Source organism: Diadema setosum, chromosome 5, assembly GCF_964275005.1.
Source record: "Diadema setosum chromosome 5, eeDiaSeto1, whole genome shotgun sequence".
Taxonomy (NCBI): Eukaryota; Metazoa; Echinodermata; class Echinoidea; order Diadematoida; family Diadematidae; genus Diadema; species Diadema setosum.
In genome coordinates this window covers 1,642,244-1,660,501 of record NC_092689.1, presented here as the reverse complement: position 1 = coordinate 1,660,501, position 18,258 = coordinate 1,642,244, and the positions used below count along the sequence as shown (strand labels likewise).

At 37.2% G+C, this 18,258-nt stretch overlaps 1 protein-coding gene across 1 annotated transcript; it reads right to left on the bottom strand.

The window, feature by feature from the left end:
- Positions 1-4,438: 4,438 nt before the first annotated feature.
- Positions 4,439-17,901, bottom strand: LOC140228406 (neuropeptide FF receptor 1-like). Its single transcript, XM_072308626.1, has 5 exons — positions 17,475-17,901; positions 8,211-8,419; positions 6,460-6,681; positions 5,609-5,704; positions 4,439-4,681 (listed from the first exon to the last, which is right to left on the bottom strand). The coding sequence occupies exons 1-5, from the start codon at positions 17,899-17,901 to the stop codon at positions 4,439-4,441; spliced, it is 1,197 nt and encodes a 398-aa protein (XP_072164727.1).
- Between the last annotated feature and the right edge of the window lie 357 nt (positions 17,902-18,258).

The following is an 18,258-nucleotide window of genomic DNA, read 5'->3' as shown; positions in this document are numbered from 1 at the left end:
GCCCTCTCCCTCTCTTTCTTATACACACACACACACACACACACACACACACACACACACACACACACACACACATATATATATATATATATATATATATATATATATATATATATATAAGATGAGATGCATGTGTCTGTAATGTGTTCATGGTTGAAGCCTAGTAGGGGTATCCTACTCTTGGTATATACACACAGCTTTGTTCAATCTAGCTGTGTGTAGTTAGAGCTCTAGCGCCCCCAATTGTCTATGTCATAATGATGTATGACTCGACTCTATTGAAAATATTACTCACCTTAGAATTGAGAAAGATGATAATCATTCCATTGATCACATCAGGGGAAAATGATGCATCAGGTGTCACTGTATTCAATTATACATAATTATAGCTTTATTGTTCAATAAACTAGTCATAATATTAAACTGAGTGGTAATAATTGCATCGGAAATTATCAAGAGGCATTGTTCATTTCATTTTTCCCGTCACGACTAACATCATTCCTGATTTCTCAATTAACATTTCACCCTCAACCTCTTCATCATGATGATAATTATACTATATATTTTACAGTAAGGAGGAATCATGATGTTACGTCACTGATGTCACGTCACGTGATTGCTCCAAACACACAAACTCCAAATACAGATTTCACAGCATAGGAAACGCATAGTTCACACTGTGAGTCTATAAATAATTTGATGCGATGCTATTCGCGTGTTTACATCGTCTGCTTTCACCGACATCAATCAGACAATAACAAAATATAAGCTGTTTTAGTTTCACTAAACTCTGTAGAGTCACATGACATCATTGCTGGGTGAAATGTATGTATAGATTTGTATTTACAATCCAAACTCTCCATCATTAGTTACATAGTGTCTTAACGAAATCATTACTTACTGTGTTCGGAATGTAACAGAGACGTATACGCGTATGGCAACACAGTCATGTGCAGAACAGAATTTCATGTGTTTTGGAAAAGAAAAAAAAATAGCTGGACCACAAAGTGCACGCAACAGGTAAGAAAAACATACATCTTATCTCATCAAGGGGAACAATATTTTATCATAAATGTATCTTGTGTTCCAATCATCCAATCGATCTTATCACCTCGTACCGTTAGTAGTCACAGTGGTTCAAATTAAGGATTTGTCTCTCATTTGGGAACTTTTTGTTGCTTGTAGTGACTGTGGTCCATGTATCACATCTTTAGTACAAAGACAATACCTTCAGTTTAACAGGTGAGAAGAAAGTTTAAACTGAAAAACTCTCGATTTGCATCTCAAGGAATTATAAAGTTTCGCCATTTTATTTCAATGTATGCTAGTGTGTTGTGGATTGATTGTGTGAAGACCGGTGAGAAGAAAGCATAAACTGAAAAACTCTCGACTGCACCACAAGGAATTGTAGAGTTTCACTATTTTATTTCAATATATTCTGGTGTGTTGTGGATTGATTGTGTGAAGACAAAGAGGTAAAAAAAAAAAAAAAAGAGCCCACATCACGACAAAATATGTGTTCACAACATTATGTTCCTGGAGATCCAAAGAGCGAAAGAAAATATAAATTTGAGATTTTTTTCATACAGTAAAGCAGCAATTGAACTGCTCTGAAGCTGACTGGGATGGGATGGGAATCTGTACTGCAAGATGTTCCGACCTTTCGCAGAGAGAGAGAGAGGGGGGGGGGAGGGGAGGGAGACTGAGTAACTGCATTAACGTGTCACTGAGCCTCGGGGATTTTTGGACAGGTGAAGGTATATCCAATCTATCCTCCTTGTACGTCCTTGTATTGTTGTTTTATTTCTTTGGCCTTTTGTTGTTGTTGTTGTTGTTGTCGTTGTTGTTGTTGTTGTTGTTGTTGTTGTTGTTGTTGTTGTTGTTGTTGTTGTTGTTGTTGTTGTTGTTGTTGTTGTTGTTGTTGTTGTTGTTGTTGTTGTTCCCAGCGTCATGGATGAAGTGCATCAAAGTCTAACTGCACTGCCGTCCTGTGTCATTCTCTCTTTGGTTGAATCGATAAATAAACAGGTCTTAGATTCTACCCCTCCCTCTCTGTTAATCCCCTCTCTTCTTCATAGCAAAACAATGATATTCTTCTCTTCCTTAAAATTGAACATCAGCTATAGGGTGGAGCTAATCTAACCACCCTGACGAGATGCATATCAGAGCCATCGCCTCATAGAACTTAAAGGCTTTATTTACTATTTGCAGATGAAACAAAAACCCAGCTGTAGTGCTTCAAAATAGTTCTAAAATGTGAGTTAGGGATAGAAACAACTAATGTAAAAAACTGAATCCGTATAATCAATGAGAAGTACTTTTAAATATACAAAATGTGAACAATAGTTAGAATAAAAATGTTTCTAGACTAAACCGTCTACCATGTCTACAGTTATATGGTTTAGTGGGAAAGATAGTGATATCTCGTTGTATTACGAATTCTGTACATGGCAGAATGTTTTGTGATATAACTGACCTACACATTTGCATCAAATGTGATATCTCGAACGTTTTTGAAATCACTGCTCCCAATGGCAAACAATACCTTTAAACAGTTAAGAGTTACTGCTGCCAACAAGTAGGCTTTTAATGTTTCCATTGCCATACGAGTGGTTATAGTGATAGAAATATTGTCCGCCACTGATAGCTTCACAAACAAAAAAAAATGTAAAGTTCTATGTAGAATATCAAGCTACGTTCACTTGAAAATTTCGTTATCACTAATACATGTATGTAATTCATATTTTGGGAGTTTCTTGTTACTTTCGTCATGATCAGGATAACTCACATTGGGAATACAATACACTGGATGATCTGACTTTCAGTGCTAATTCACATGTAGTCCTTAGATGAACATACATGTACATATTTGATTTAAAATCCATAGTACAGGTGTATAAGTCTTCTGAAATTCCTAAGTTCTTTCTTTTTTTTACAGTGTCCACTGCTCTCGTCCTGGGCATTATGAAGTTATGAACAAGTAAGCACTAATCATTTACTGTACAGGAAAAAATGACTTGGGAGAATTCTGTTGTGTTAAGAATGGCGTGGACGTTTTAACCCATCCTAGATCACCACCTCCAATGCATTTATCCCTTCTATCATTTGATCAAGGATTACTTCTTTATTCTATACGGTGAAGTGAAACGTTGAGTTTTTTTTTTATCTAAACAGCATTTGCAGGACTCATTATGCGAATTGGTATAAAAGTAGTATCGTGGGTTTTGATTGTGGTGTTTCCATACAACTAGTTATTACGATATAGAAAGGGTGCATCAATTTAATATTCAACAGATTAAGAAAGAAGCAAATAAACTCGTCACCATAATAGATTGGCAAAGAAGCTCATTTTCACTTTAACAATATTTTGATATATCACCTCTCTTCGAATCTCTTTATCCCTTAATCTTCATTTCTTGGTTAGTGGTGACCCTCCTTCAGGTACAGCCATTGGTTAACATGAGTTTAGAAATATGGCGGAACACGGTCCGCAGCTATTAGTGAGGGAATTCTTGGTGTTTTGGGATTGTGGCAGTAGCTCACAAGGCAGCAGCGAACTTTCTCCGAGACTGTCTCTTAAAGCTGTCTGTATCAACAGAAACCTCGAAAGAAAATGTTGTGAGGTAAGCATTTGAATATGTGTGATACTATGAATAACTTTCAGCATTCAATAATCAATTCATTGTCATCTTAGCGGTCAAAAATTGATTTCGTGGCAGCTTGCTTTAAGTTTGATATTCCAAAATCTTAGACCTGCTGTTTGTTTTATTTTCTATGTTTGAATTATTTCTGGCCGTTACAATATTAATGTTTGTGTCCTTATTAATGAACTGAAATATGATAGTTACTTTCCGTTGATCTTTTATTTAATGCATGTGACACACTACATTATGGTTGCAGCAAGTTTGACCACCAATATTCATCTACCGGGCTGGCCTGGCACAAGCAGGCATACATCACCATTCGTAATACGAAGCGAAACGGAAAGAATGGTTGATGAGCATCATTGCCAGGATTTATACTCAGGATTATTTCTGATCATAGAGGATGATTGACTTTGACAGCATGATTTATTTCTCTGAAAGAGGGGAAGAGCCTTTCTAAAAGCGATGCACCATAGATGTATCATCTTACCCCCTAAAAAAACAGAAACAAAAAACCACACACACAGCATCTTTCCAAATATCACTATAAATACATCAATATCCAATAGGTATTCAAGCACAAGATCGCTTCTTCAAAAGTTTAATCAGAGTTGATTGAATGATCATATTACAACGCACAAGATCAAAGTCTTTGAAAAGTGTATTCTCTATAATTGAGGGTTTTCAATTGGCAGTGGTTCACTTTTATCTCTTCATTCAAATTAAGCTGTAATTCATGGCAGCCAGAGTGGAGTTTCATGATGAACGTGTAGAAACTTCACTTATTATTTTCCTCACAGCATCGACTCGAGAGTCGTTGGGTCGACGTGGTCGCTATGGGTGAACGTCGTGACCGTCGATTTCGTTGGAGCACCAATAGGAACTTTTGTCTGACGTGGTCGTCTGAAACACCACTGTCCGGTGAACGCGTAGCGAAACCCTCTCCGGAAGTTCTCGTTGAAACCGCAGTAGATGAACGGGTTCATGGCCGAGTTTGCGTAGCCGAGCCAAAGCAGGCCGAAGTCAACATCACGATTCTTAAAAATTCGCAACTAGGGAAACAAAAGTCAGGAAAAAAAAAAAACACGAAAAGCAAACATAAACACATATATTGAAATTCAGGACATTTTTCTTAGGTAGGTGGAATTCGCTATAGAAATCCATGTCTTTGCAATGCAAATTGCACTTGTTCGTTAGCCCTTAGTAAATTATTAGGCCCTATTCTATTTTTATCTTGAATGTATTGATGATCAAAATTCAAATCGCTAGACTATTTGAATTATGACACCTAATTATCCTACTAACAATGGGTTATTTGAGATTCAAGATAACATCTTGCTATATTCTTCGAAGAGTAGCCTAACTTCCCCTGAAAAAAAAAAAGGTTTAAGTCAATAATTAACAATTTCCTGCCTTTCCATCAAGGGAACGTCATGTGTGGCGTCATGTGTGGACAACAATATAAAGAAAATATAACGGGAATTCCACAAAAATTAATTTTTCATGAAAGTTACACATTCTATCAACTTGCTACTGACATATGTTAAGGATAGCAATTATTCCCCCGCTTTCTGAAAGCGGTTAGTCAAGTGCTCTTTCATTATGCTAGAAAAATGTTTTGTTTTTGTTTTTTGGGTGAAATTTTCTTTATATTTTCTTTATATTGTTGTCCACACATATTTATGTCATAACCTATAGTAGTCTCCTCATCCAGCGGTTCCAAAACCAAAACTTTAAACATTTATAACTTTTGCATCGATCGTTCGATTTTCCTCAAACTGTCACTGATGTGTTCTACAAATGTTGCTGCTTTCACTCAATCCACATTGCTCTTTGGGTTACGATTCCCTTTAATGATAGCTGCTTGACTACAAAATTGTGGTATTCATTCGTGCTGAGGTTATCAAAATCACCATCTGTAATACATTATAGTCATGTCATAATTTACATTCACAAATACTCACAGACCCAGTTCCCCAGTGAATGGTTAATGTATACACGTGGAAGGGTAACCAGCAGAGCGCGAAGGCGAGTACCACGACAATCAGCATCCGGACTACCTGTCAAGTAACGAATGGGAGCCGATTTCATTAAATGTGCACATTTATGGTTGTAAGTTCCCTCAAGTGCGCTAGACAGAAAGAAGACGGGTGTACAAAAACCATCATCCAGAACGATCTCACAAAGGAATATACACACATGATTTTCATTATTTTGCAGAGAGATTGGGAAATTTAACTGAATAGTTGGCTACAAGCTTTTGGTGAATAAAAGAATAAATAAATGAACAAATTATCAAAATAAAAATAGAAATATGTAGTTGAATACATTATCAAACAGACCTGGTACATCGACACATATTGTACGTGTCGCGATAGAAAAGGTTCACACCGGACAGACGGGATTAGCAGTTCACCAGAGCCGGGAGCTGTTAAATAAGTGGAGTCGGGGGGGGGGGGGGGGGTGATTTCATGAAGCGTTTTGTCAGATATATTTTTTTTTTCTGACAAACTGTTACAAGCTACTGAAATCCATGTTTCTAATTTGCTGAGAGCAAATCTGTCCGACAAATTCGTCGGACAAAACGCTTCATGAAATGTCCTCGGGACTCCGGGGCGGTGGAGCATTGTAAGCCGGTATATGAACTTTGTCGTTGATTAAGTGGCAAGACTAAGACTTGTTTATTGTTTGTTTGTTTGTTTATCTTGTTGTTGTTGATGATGATAAACACAAATGATAAATGATACAAAGTAGGAAAAGAAATGAACAGATGCTCCCTTGTTGATAGTTTCTAATGTTTGGAATCGTTAAGTACCTTCCTTCGGGATCGGTCTTGCGCAGAGATCGTCGTCTGTATGGCTACCCCGGGACCGCTGGTACTCCGAGAACTCAGGGTCTGTCCTATCCGGATGTATGTGACAAGTAGAATGAGAAGGGGCAACACGTAGACCACTACGAAAGCGATAGTAGAGTAGATTTCCTTGGCCCGATATATCTCTTTGTTGTCAAGTTCTCCCCAGTGCTCGAAACAGTAAAACTGCACAGAAAAGGAAGGGGAAGCCCAAGGGGATGACAATGATGATGATGATGATGATGATGATGATGATGATGATGATGATGGAGGAGGAGGAGAAAGAAGAGGAGGAGAGGTGAGAAGAAGATGAAAAAAGAAGATGATACAAAAGGGATGAACGAGGAACCAAGAACAAGAGGAGAGGAGGCAGGAAGAAAAGAGTGAAAGAAAAGGATATGGTAGCAAAAAGGAGAAAATAGGAAGAAAAGAAGACACCAGACAAAAGGGGATAACGGACGATATAAAAACGAAAACGATTTGATATATTACGTTATTGTGACTTCAAGCAGACAAGGAAATTCTTGCTCTTTGAATTAGTTCAGAGTTTGATATCTTCATTCAGTATCATCACTGATACACTTTTCTTATAGTGAAGTGAACTTTAATGCCAACCCCTTGATGTGTTGTATTGTATAATGTTGTATAATGTTGTATTAAATGACTCTCTTAATCATCTCTATAGAGTTATACCCAACTTTTACTGACAGGAAATAAATCGGGTTAATGATCAGCCCGATAGATCTTTATCAAAACACTATTTGAATATAATCCTTTTCTTGTTGTGCTCTTCATTTTTGTTGTACGCATGAAACGCTTTAAATTGTTTAGATTTATATTATCTAGATGCCATGAAAGTGCGCCTTGTAAGAGACCAATGAATTTAATTTTTTCTCCTTTCATAACTAACGTCTTGTTCAAAGCAAAACTTGTACCAGGCAGTCATCAAATCAAATAGATATAACCGTGAGTCGATTGAAACGTTGAATAAGAATGCACCTGCATTTTAACCTTGCATCTCTTATTTACCGTTTATCTGTGTCTTTGAATATCCCAATTTGATTAATGGATGCGCTCGGCTTGATAAAATCAATATCAGTTGATGTCCAGTATTTCGAGGATTTAATTTATCTCGTTGTCACCTTTGTTTGCGGTAGTCCGAATGCACAATTTCGTATTCAAGGAAAGTATTGTTATTTTCCACCATCGAACTATATCAGTGATCCACCAAGAAACAAAAGTTGATACGGTTTAAAATGGTCATAGGTCAATTTCAAGATGGGAAAATATAAGGGTGAGCATCATTGAAAAATCGAAAATCGGATATTTCACGATTTACCGCTTTTCATAAGATTAACGCAATGAACCAGGTGAGGTGATGAGCAGAATCAGTTACGATGCAATGATTAAAGGCCGGGAAACTTATTTCTTACGAGAACTGAATCAACGAAGACGTGATGTACTTCTCATCAGATTTTCTATTAAGGATTTATCAAGATAATCATCATTATTACATTTTTTAATCATTTCTGGCGTTATCATTATCACTACACGTACCACGTTCATGAAATATCATTTATTCTCGGAGTTGTGACTGCCACATTATTCATTAAGGCTCCCAGTGAAAGTTTAAGCCCGCCATTTATATAACCACATTTGTCACAAGGAGCTGATATAAAAGTCTTTAGCATTCCATATCAGGCTGTACTGCTCACCACTGTAACGCCATTGTCCCACGTATATTTCAGGAAGTGGGTGTAGTACAGGGTCGGCACGTTGATAGCGCTCGCAATAAGCCAAACCGCCGCGATGACCAGCCATGCGTTGCGTTTGATGACGCGCGATTTGATCGGATGAAGTATGGCGACGTATCGATCTCCGGCAACCACAACCAGGGAAAGGATGCTAACGTGAACAGACAGGCCTGGGAAAGAGAGAGAGAGAGAGAGAGAGAGGGAGAGAAACACTTTGATATGCGATGTAGGATGACATTACATATTACTCTAATTGTCTATTCTTTCATTTTTGTTTCCTCACCGTAGAGCAACATGTGCTCTCAAAATAGAACATGCGGCAGTGGTTGGATATAAAGTTCCTATAAGAGAACCGCAACTATTGGGTATTGCGGATCATACCGTACTCGGTAACAAGTGGTAGGGAAATATATCGTATTTGCTTGCGCATGCGCATGTTTTGAAAGAGTGTACTAGTACTTGCTCGGTGTCGTGAGATGCTGTGATCGAATGAAATCATCAAAACAAGTTTATATCTACTTTAGATGAACTTTCCGGTGTTGCTGCAGACTGATGTACAGGGGAACTTTTGTAAAGCTGAGCTACATCATTCTCCTTTGGTACGGACACATCAGCAGCATGCTAGCAGTCATTTAATCTTTAATAACCTAATTGATTAAGAGTCCTTGGAATCTTTGTCGAGTGTCGATAAAATGTAATCGTTTTGATGATGTCTGAAGGTTGTGAGGAGCAGAGACCAATTACCCGAATGAGTGTGTTTTGCTCGAAACAAAAATAGATATCAAGAAGCAGAATGTTGTCAGGAATAATTAACAAAAATGCAGAACAGAGAGCGCCATTACTATGATCAGTGTTGTGTGACGCAGGTCCGTTTGGTTTCCTGGGCAGGGTCAATGGTCTCCCCTAACATGCCTAAACATTACGCTATAATCCTTACGAAAAAGATAGCAAACTATGATATTGATGATAACGTATTGTTTAATAGAATATTATTTGAAGTAGTGATACTATCGTGTCGATCAACAGCATGGTTATACCTTTCATAGAATGATGGATCAGATCCCAATCAAATGATTGGTTGATAGCGTACACGTGACCAGGCATTTATTTTGCCTAACACGTAATTTTGTTTATAACCCGTCATTAGTAAAGTGTGATGACCGGTCATTAGCTCTTTCACGTTGCGATGGTGACCAGGCGAGATTTAATCGTTTCATTTACTCGCGATGGGGGTGATTTATCAAACGACTGTCTCGATCTTCTTGAAAGATATGTCTCATCATTTTTGAAAGCTAATGATAATCATCAATTATCAGCCATTTGAGTATAATAGCCCACACTCGGGGCCTTCAAAACAGCCCAAACGCGTTATTAAAATAAGTTTTCTCTCAAATCCAATATACCCTCCTAACCCATCAAAATATTGAAAAGAAAGCCCACACTCAGGAAAAGTGTGAAGTGAGAAAAGAGGCTCTGAAGCACAGTGTCTATTCAAGCGCTTAATCTTTACCAAGTCGTGCTAGCTATGCAATGAATGGGACAAAAACAGGATGTAAACCACCGGAGTAACAACAATAAAGAAATTATGCTGAAATTGACCATGTTTTATTAACACATTCTGTCCGTGATCAGTCGAAACTTTCAAAGCAGCAGCATTATCCTTTCTGAAGTTATTAGAGTTGAAAGTGCAGAATGTGTACAGGGGTTTTAAGAAATGAAAAGGGGACTCTAAAGACACTCCTCATCACACTATTCTAAAAAAAGGTGTTCGATATAAACTGCTAAAAAACACACTTTCCTGTTTGTTTCATGTTCCCAAATTGTAGTATAATGTAGAAGAAGACGTGCTCTTTCAGAAAATATGAAAAAGTCAAGATTGGCTAGGTTGACCCATCTCACATATTTTCAGCCCTCACACTAAATCAATGCGTGCAACTTTTTGTTGGTTTTGTGGTGCACGGTCGCATATATGTATATGTTATATTGCAACCATGTTGTCGTTTTTAACCAAAAAAGTATGTAATCAATATATGTGAATACCATTTTCTCTCCTTTAAATGATAGCGTGTAATAGCATGTTTGTTTTTCATGGTGTTCAGGTACCTAGTAAAAGAGTTTATTTCACATCTGAAAACGGAAGTTTAAAGGTACTAGCCCACATTTGCAAACCCACGAAAATCAAAACTGCATAAAACAGGTCCAATATGACTTCAAGTACAAGTTATAACAGTAACATACCTCACCTGTTGCTCTTTGTCTATACCATTCGATAAAAGAGAGAAAATCATCGTTTTAAAATCAATTTTCAAACCGGGTCAACCCGACCCAAAATCAAATTACGAGCGCGGGCTAGCTACGCACATAAACTTACACATGTATCGCATGCATGTAGTACGTGCGTGGACCGGAGCTAGCGAGCATTTTTATACGCATGCATACGGTGCATTTTCATTCATTTTTATGAAAGTAATGGACTAATTGGAACGAAATTTTGCACAGGTGTTACTGCAATCATATCCAAACTCCATGCTAACTATGAGACCAATTGCTTGCTGCAGGTTTACAAATGTGGGCTAATACCTTTAAACTTGTCCAGAGTTGTATAAGTATAGCTGATATGTATAAAGACTTGAAATAAAATCAAATGCTCTCAAATATTTCAATGATTTTGATGAGAAGCCATATCATCTTGGCAAGTGAGATTGCTGAATTATTTTGATTTATCTGACTGTCGAAAGTATCAAAGCTATTCTTTTCGTTTGTTAAGTTTGGCTGAGAAAATGAAATGACTGTCTTGACTTCATCGCTCTCCCATCGACCACAGTCATGTGGATGCCCCATTATTTTACTGGGGTGCACCACAGACCCCCCTCGGCAATTCATTCCCTCACTTCCGATCAGACCCGAGGTTCTGCGGGAGCCACTGGAGACGCCTTTCAATCCCGGTCTCACACCGCTAATCTTAGAGCCAAGAACTTTTAGACAGAGAGAATATTTTCAACCATTAAAAGTATCGTCTTAAAAGCCATACATCATTACAACTACTTTTAGATCAAGTAATATGCATCGCATTACTGAAAGCTTGTGGTATTTACAGATGTTGTCTTGTTTAGGAACACTTTATATACATCGTTGCAATGAATGACATGCAAATAGATACATACATTATGTGACGATATACACATAACACATCAGTGTGAGTGTTTTTTTGAATGTAAAACATGTACATTCGTTGCTGCGTTGCATTGACATTTTTAAATATCACTCTTAAAAGCCAATGACTCTTTAATCGATAGAACTACAAGTTGTTTGCTTTTGAACATGTTTTTTTTTTTTACTCTTTCCTTTCTATATTACCATTTGTATATCTTCCAATCTATCTATCTATCTATGTACCTATATTTATCAACTACTTATCAATCCATCTCGACGTTTCTGGTTATTCGTTAGTTTATCCAAAGCTATTTACTTTCGTCTTCTTTCTTTGTAATGGTGTCGACCTTTGACGACGTAATGTGTAATGGCCCAATATTTGCGGCATCAATCTTAAAACTCGTCTGCTGGATGTTGACAAGCTATTAGCCTGCACTGCCCGACTTCCGAATTCCGCTGCTCAGGCGTCACCGGGGAGAGAAATGGATGACCCTGCTAAACGAGAGGTACAAGTAAGCGTCTCCCGGTCAGTGGGCAACCAGAGCAGTTTGATTTGTGATAATTACCTCATTGGACGCCAACAACACTCGGAAAGATACTTCCCCCTTCATCACATCAGCACTTTTTCCCCCCAACGTTTCTTATTTCGCACAACGGTCGAGAGTTTCCTCCCTACATCTTCAAATCTCTCTTCGAATACCTTAGCATCACTTTATAACTTTCGGTCAATGTTTTGAGGTATGATTAAAAACCTCAATGGCCACAACCACCATTTGTATTCACTGCTTTCTGGTTTCCTCAATTAAATGCTACGAAAGGTAGCTATCGGGATATTGAGAAATATGTTGATAATTATGAGAGAAGATTTTTTTTTTCATCTTGGTTTGGCTCATCCATTTTATCTACGTCACACCATTGTCTATTGTCCTTCTCTCTTTCACCATGGATGCATATCCCTGTCTCCTGTAGGCAATGACAAATATTTCAAATGCGGGAATTGCATTTTTGTGGAAAGAAAAAACAAATACTTTCTTGTTAATTTCAGTGAGTTATAGTAAGTTCAATAATAAGTTCAAGGGTAGTTCCAGCTGGAGATTTGTCAACTAACTTAACGAAGATTTCAAGACGTCAACGGAATAAGTTCAATTCTTGAACTGTCCAAATTTAATTCACTATATATATATATACAGGGTGGCCCAAAAAGAACGGAACGCCTAAGATTTTTAATTTTAGCAATGTTGTTCCTAATATGTCATTATTTTGTATACTATTGGAAAGGCCATTCTTTTTCCAAAAGAATGACACCAAGTTCTTTCATTTTGGTTAATGCATCATGGTTAGGACCATTTTTGTCAACCCTTGCAATTTTCAAAATGTGATCATTTTGCACTCTCAGAGACACCGAAATCAGCGAGAATTCGGCTTGCCATAGAAGCAGTAACTTTCACAATGTGTGGAATGTGGCTGTCATTGTCCGTTACCATTGTGAATGAGACAACCTGACGACAATAACACTGTCAGCCCCACATTCCGCACATTGCGAACGCTACTGGTTCTACGGTAAGCCGAATTCTCACTGGTTTCTGTATCTCTGAGAGTGCAAAATGATCACATTTTGAAAATTGCAAGTGTTGACAAAAATGGGCCTAAAATCGTAACACATTAACTGAAATTAAAGAGCGTTGTCTCATTCTATTGGAAAAAGAATGGCCTTTCTAATAGTATGCAACATGATGACATATTTGCAACAATATTGCTGAAATAAAGATCTTAGGCGTTCCGTTCTTTTTGGGCCACCCTGTATATATATATACATATATATATATATATATATATATATATATAGAGAGAGAGAGAGAGAGAGAGAGAGAGAGAGAGACTGTCAACTCATTTATCCTTTACTCGTACTTGTCATGACACCCGAAACATGTGAAAAATGGTTATCAAGCTCTGCTTCCAGAGACATCATATGCAACATGTAATAATATCTTATTGACCTATATGCATTTTTCCTATATCTATTTCCTGTATTTCTCTGCTTTGAAAATAAACCTATACATTGTTCAATTCTGCACAGTTTTCACGATATATTTATAATGATATTGTTTTGTTGTTGTTTTTCAGTTATATTTTGTCAAATGGAAAAAAAAAATATTGTTGCAAATAAACCGAAATTGAATTCCAAAAATTAAGAATTATTGATGGAAAAGAGGCTTGTAGTAATGGAGAATAGAATTTCTATCTGTTACAGTACAAGCAAAATATGAAATATATGTGTGTTATTTATTTATTTTCGGGAAATAACAAACAAACGAAGTAACTGGCATTTGCAATAGCAGTACAGACGTATAAAGTTTCGGGTGCTGTGTTCGGGTGCATGTTGTTCTTGTATCATTTCTGTGACATTATTAAAGCATATCCCATTGAAATCACTGATGTACTCGAAATCCAGTGTTCAATTCCAAACGTGGGCTCTGTTTCCTATAATTTTTATCCATAAGCAAAGAAAAATAAAGGTCACCAAATCTAAGTTAGACATGTGCCATTTTTTCTTTATATTTCACCAAAGGAAATCAAAGGCACGTTATTATGCTAATCGATTTTTTGTGTCCCACTATGTCAGAATTCTTTACATTACCTGGAATAAATGCGAGAGGAGCCAAAAGAAACCCTTATTCACAAACACGTATTTTTGTTTCAAATCAGTTTTTTCGGGGGGGGGGGGCGGGAATACGAGGTAATTAAAGCATACTTCCCAATAATTTTTGAATTTCCTAAAGAACATACTCTCCAGACTTGCTGAATTTTTACATTGTTCTTAATTGTGTGTGTGTGTGTGTTTTTTTTTTTTTTTAGACTAGATGACTTTGTGTATCTATGCGCAGTTCAATACACCAGCAATATATATAATTGATATCCCGGCAATGATGCTATTTTATTCATGTGTCATGCATCTTTGGTCTACAACCTATAATGATTTTACTACATTTTGACATTTTGTCTAGAACGTGTAATTTTCTTTTTCTCAGCGTATGTTTTGTACATTTATATTCATATGTATATATATATATATATATATATATATATATACATTTGTAAATGATAATAAATAAATGAAATGAAAACGAAATATATATCAGATGTTATCCATAGTCATCTAACTCACTTCCGTCACCTAACACCTCCGGAATACCTTTTGTCGAGCTTAATCAACAACAATGTTAATGTAAATGAACACAAAGCAAATCAAAGAAATATTCTTATAGAAGTGAGGTCTTCGACGAGGAAGCCAAACCTTACAACAATCTTTGTGTCCGTTTCTGAAGTTTTGTTTCATTTGCATAATGTGTCTTTCTGAATAAGTTACCACTTTACAAGTCGTATATTCCATAACTTATCATTTTGATTGATGAGGAGAAAAGGAATGACAAAAATGTATAAAGTATATAAAAGTTACTCAAGTACCCGTTCAGCATTCCATCTCTTCACATTACATACACACTCTGATTCTGTTTGTTTGTTTGTTTGTTTGTTTGTTTTTACCTGGATAGCAATGTATTCATCAAAACGTATCAATTTCATTATTCTATTGGCGACATCTGACTATAAGCTCAAATCCAACATGGTGTTGGAGAAAACCAAATTACAGATTCATCTGCGTTCTCAGTTTAATTTATGTGAACCTAGCTAATGGAAAGAAAATGTCTTGCCGCCATGCAAGGTCGCCATCGAGCAAATTTTTGCGACATTGTAAAGTCATGATTACGCAAGTCAACTGCGTTGAGTACAAATCCCAGTGATAACGCAGTGTCATCCATTTCGCTAATATAACAGAAATTATCATCTAACTAAATTGGGCGACTGTCGAATTCATGAATTTGATTAGGAATAGACCAACATTCACAGCAAACTTAGAGCTACTATCTTATATTTCTGGTACTCTGCCTCAATTGTCTTCTGCTTTTTAACGTACACACAAACACGGACGTGCACACTCACAAACACACACACACACACGCACACACACACACACACACACACACTTTGTATATGCTTAAAACGTCAACTCCCTGACTGTTTAAGTCTTTTGACTACCAAATGGGGCTCAAAAGATACCTAGGGCCTCATATATTTCCCACCCGACATATTGCGTCCATAATTTTTAACACCCAAGTGCATTGTGTGGGCATACTCAACAGCTTAAGATGTTCACGATTCAATCCGAGTGTCCTCGCAGAGCACGAGCGTGTTCATAGAGCACTCTATGTTTGAGGAAATCTTAAAGTTAAAGAAACCATCTGCGACATTTTGAACATATTTTGATATATATATTTTCACATCCATGTCATACGTACACACGCTTATGATATGGGTATTTCCTATTATTTACTATCATCATACTGTCAAAAGGAATAAAAGATTTGTATTTTCCTTGGATGTTCCATCTAATTCTTCTCTCATTCCTGCTCTAAAGTTGGTTTGTTTTAATGAAGCTAATTTCATGGCTTTGGTGGCGATTTCTGACGCATCACCATGCATGGTCTCGATGGCGAATAGATTTAGGAAAGCTTAGAATGCGAACTTGTTATAGCCTCTCGTGGTTAGAAAATCTCTGTGAAATATTACAAATTTCTTTAGAGACAGACAGATATACTATACAAATGAAGCGAAGGGGGTATACAGTCGTGTTTTTTTTTTTTTGTTTCAGCAAAAGAAGTTTTACTTGTAACTGACAAGTTCACTTTAGACCCCGATAGCCACCCTAAGAAAAAATTTTTCCCCACTACACTGATATTATCAATATGACTTACAGTTATATCCATCGAATTCTTTCCGGTTTTAATTTTAACGGTGTTGCTGGAAAATACGCTAATCGTCATTATCATGATTAGATTTATTTTATTGTATACAAAAGTTTTGAAGAGTCAGGCCACAAAATCTGAATAATAATCTTGGTAAGAACGTTAATATATCAATGGATGCGGGGACTCCTGGTTGGAGTCCCCAAGCTGTAGTGTTACACCCCTACAGGGCACATTCTTCTCATTGGCAGTCCTTCGGGCAAATGTCGGGTGGAACGTAATTAAGCCCACCGGTTTCGAAACTTCGTGTGACAAGCATTCATTGTAGTTGCGGCCCCGTATATAGAACGACTTCAATTCAATTCAAAATTCAATTAGCAATGAACAAAATATAGCCATCTCCATATTTCATGTACAACTCATTTTTTTTTCTGCTCCTGTTTCTGCAGCATTTGTGCCATGTTTAGTGCCTCCATCTGCTTCATTAGCATACTGCATTGTTATTCGTACAAGGTCTAGTTGCGTCATTTTTTCTTTTCGTTTTGCATAAAAACACTGCAAAAGAGACAAGTTGAACTTATATATTTCAACATATCTCGAAATTTCAAGATAGGCTGCTACGAGATGCTACGAAAACTGCCCACAGTGTAGGGAGTATGGGGTTCTCACTGATTTTAACAATTTAAATGCACGATGATAATTGGAATGCAAGTACAAACAATATCAATAAGTTATATTCCGAGTTTAAAGGATTAAAGAAAGTGTTGGAGTCTTGAAAATGTCATACATACGGATTGAACAACAATAACAACAACAACAACAACAACAACAACGAGACACCCGTACATGCACGAAGACATCAAAACACAGAAATAGATTTAAGTACGGATGGTTGGATATAGACACTTTGAATTAAATTGTCGTAGTACGATCATTCTGTCAATATGATCCCTACTGTCCACAATATTTCATAGACTATATGGGTCAATCCTAACTTCTGTCATTTTAGAGAGTATGGTGTAAATAATAATAATAATAATAATAATAGTAATGATAAATGAGTATTTCTTTTATTTTACCACTTCTACTTCTACGGTCCTACTCTATTTTCTCACTCCTCCCATTTTGCATGCTTTATTTTTTTTTATGTTTTATTGAAAAATTGATTTTGATAAAACTTTCATCGTTCCGTTGTTTTTCATTTACTTTTTACTCTTTTCATTCACGCTGTATATGATCGAACATGGAGTCAACTTGTACTTCAGCTTACCCTGTACGAAAGTAGAGCACCTGCACATGAAACCACCAATAGGCCAAGAGTTGGTAAGCGAGCCCCATAGGTAGGTCCACTCCGAGAACACAGCGATGATGATATCGGCGACTGCAAGGTTCATCAGGTAGTAGTACGTGGCCGTCCGCATGTGCTTGTTACGGATGATGATGGCGATAACGATGATGTTCCCGATCAGGGTCATCACAATGTTCAGCGCGATCACCGCGACCTTGGAGAAGAGCTCGACGGGCGAAACCTCCGCCTGTGGCGGTGTCGCTTCGATCGTACCAACCTCTTCGTAGTATGTACTCCCATTGTTAAAGAACTCGTACGCTGACTGGTTTTGTGACCCATTCAGGCGTGAGTGCACGCCAATCCACGAATTCGTGACGGGATAAGTCTCCTGTTCCATCCCTAACGCCATGTTGTAAACAAATTTGCGTCTTTCGAGCTTTAATACTGCTCTGGATATTATGAACAAACAAGACTAGTTACGAATCTGTGTTTCAGACGTTAAAGATGTCTGTCGTTACGTCATGGGGGTACACCATTTGCAGGGTAGGACACACTTCAGCAAAGATGCACAATATTTTGACTGCAATGTCTATACCCCTATTAGCACCTCTTTGATTTCTATGAATGAGTTCGATTAATTACACTTTGTTTAAGGTTGTCGGCAATCGTTAACTCTCGAACTGATCTCTCCGACACATTTGATGGTTCCTCCACTGTTTTCAAAGCGCCATTTCAAGCTGCAGTCCCTGACGAGCCTTAATTACAT